The 2,500-nt window shown below is 46.0% G+C and overlaps 1 protein-coding gene across 1 annotated transcript in view; it reads left to right on the top strand.

Moving 5' to 3' along the window:
* The window catches only part of tkfc (triokinase/FMN cyclase), a gene marked incomplete at its 3' end in the record, with an annotated part of 22,563 nt that overhangs the window by 14,659 nt on the left and 5,404 nt on the right, over window positions 1-2,500 (top strand). Inside the window, exon 11 of the mRNA XM_046337587.1 lies at window positions 831-968. Within this exon, the coding sequence (XP_046193543.1) occupies window positions 831-968 (138 nt within the window). The remainder of the gene's footprint in view (window positions 1-830; window positions 969-2,500) is intronic.

Genomic DNA, 2,500 nt, shown 5'->3' on the forward strand with positions numbered 1-2,500 from the left:
CCTGGGTCTAGCTCAGTGGGTCAACAGTCTTGAGGCCCTGCAGGATACCTGGGTCTAGCTCAGTGGGTCAACAGTCTTGAGGCCCTGCAGGATACCTGGGTCTAGCTCAGTGGGTCAACAGTCTTGAGGCCCTGCAGGATACCTGGGTCTAGCTCAGTGGGTCAACAGTCTTGAGGCCCTGCAGGATACCTGGGTCTAGCTCAGTGGGTCAACAGTCTTGAGGCCCTGCAGGATACCTGGGTCTAGCTCAGTGGGTCAACAGTCTTGAGGCCCTGCAGGATACCTGGGTCTAGCTCAGTGGGTCAACAGTCTTGAGGCCCTGCAGGATACCTGGGTCTAGCTCAGTGGGTCAACAGTCTTGAGGCCCTGCAGGATACCTGGGTCTAGCTCAGTGGGTCAACAGTCTTGAGGCCCTGCAGGATACCTGGGTCTAGCTCAGTGGGTCAACAGTCTTGAGGCCCTGCAGGATACCTGGGTCTAGCTCAGTGGGTCAACAGTCTTGAGGCCCTGCAGGATACCTGGGTCTAGCTCAGTGGGTCAACAGTCTTGAGGCCCTGCAGGATACCTGGGTCTAGCTCAGTGGGTCAACAGTCTTGAGGCCCTGCAGGATACCTGGGTCTAGCTCAGTGGGTCAACAGTCTTGAGGCCCTGCAGGATACCTGGGTCTAGCTCAGTGGGTCAACAGTCTTGAGGCCCTGCAGGATACCTGGGATCCAATCCAGTTAGTCATATTGTTTCCTCACTTTTTTTTTTTTTAAACGTCATTTTTTATCTTTTGAATACACACACACACACACACAGCTGTAAATGAATATCTTTCTGTGTGTCAGGTCCTCTCAGTGATGTGATGCGGAAGGCTCTAGAAGCGGTGTGCTCTTCCCTTCTACAACGCCAAGAGGAACTAAACTCACTGGACAGGGCATCCGGGGACGGAGATTGCGGGAACACTCATGCCCAAGCTGCCAAAGGTGAATACATTTATTGCATACTTGTAGATACACTATGCAACATTTATGAACAGTATTCATTTGAGTTTGAGTTTATTTTTACAGGGACAGTGCACAGAACAAGCAAGACGTAGCATACAGACAGAGCAACATAGAACAAGCAAGACGTAGAATACAGACAGAGCAACATAGGACAAGCAAGACGTAGAATACAGACAGAGCAACATAGAACAAGCAAGACGTAGAATACAGACAGAGCAACATAGAACAAGCAAGACGTAGCATACAGACAGAGCAACATAGAACAAGCAAGACGTAGCATACAGACAGAGCAACATAGGACAAGCAAGACGTAGAATACAGACAGAGCAACATAGAACAAGCTAGACGTAGCATACAGACAGAGCAATATAGAACAAGCAAGACGTAGCATACAGACAGAGCAACATAGAACAAGCAAGACGTAGCATACAGACAGAGCAACATAGGACAAGCAAGACGTAGAATACAGACAGAGCAACATAGAACAAGCTAGACGTAGCATACAGACAGAGCAATATAGAACAAGCAAGACATAGCATACAGACAGAGCAATATAGAACAAGCAAGACATAGAATACAGACAGAGCAACATAGAACAAGCAAGACATAGAATACAGACAGAGCAACATAGGACAAGCGAGACATAGCATACAGACAGAACAATATAGGACAAGCGAGACATAGCATACAGACAGAACAATATAGAACAACCGAGACATAGCATACAGACAGAACAATATAGAACAACCGAGACATAGCATACAGACAGAACAATATAGAACAACCAAGACATAGAATACAGACAGAACAACAGAACAACCAAGACATAGCATACAGACAGAACAACAGAACAAAAAGCAACAGGACAAAATTCATAAAAGCAACAGTGTTTCCACACCTCACAAGCTACAGACAACAGACAACATGGAACGCAGCAACACACAGCTAGAGATTATGATCACAAATCTGATTGACCTTTAGCCAGGTCTTCATGCATTTTGTGAAAGTGTGATATGTGGTGCAGTTGTGTGTCTGAAGGCAGTGTATTCCAGACATGGGAAGCTCTCACAGAGAATGCAGATTTACTAAAGGTGCTTTTCCTTAAGGCAACTATACAGTCACCTCTCATGGCAGACCTTGTGGATCTGCTGCCATATGTTTGAGCTGTCTGTTTAACAGAAGTACTGAGTGGAGGGGGAGGAGCCAGGCTATTTAGGATCTTGAATACAAGACATGCATCGGTGTATTGCACCAGAGTTTCCCAACTCGGGAGCTCATGCTTTCTGAGGATGTAACAGTGATGATGGCTATTTGGCTTCCTATCAAGCACTTTGAGAGCCTGTTTGTAGACAGTCTGAATGGGTTTTAATGTTGAACAACAAGCTTGGGCCCAACTAGTCAAGCAGTATGTTAAGTGGGGGAGTATCATAGATTTGAAGTACAGTTTTGCTACCTCTGTAGTCAAACAATTTCATATAAATCGGAAATTATCTAGGTTGAATTTGGTTGTT

This window comes from Oncorhynchus gorbuscha, unplaced genomic scaffold, assembly GCF_021184085.1.
Source record: "Oncorhynchus gorbuscha isolate QuinsamMale2020 ecotype Even-year unplaced genomic scaffold, OgorEven_v1.0 Un_scaffold_1474, whole genome shotgun sequence".
NCBI classification, from domain to species: domain Eukaryota; kingdom Metazoa; phylum Chordata; class Actinopteri; order Salmoniformes; family Salmonidae; genus Oncorhynchus; species Oncorhynchus gorbuscha.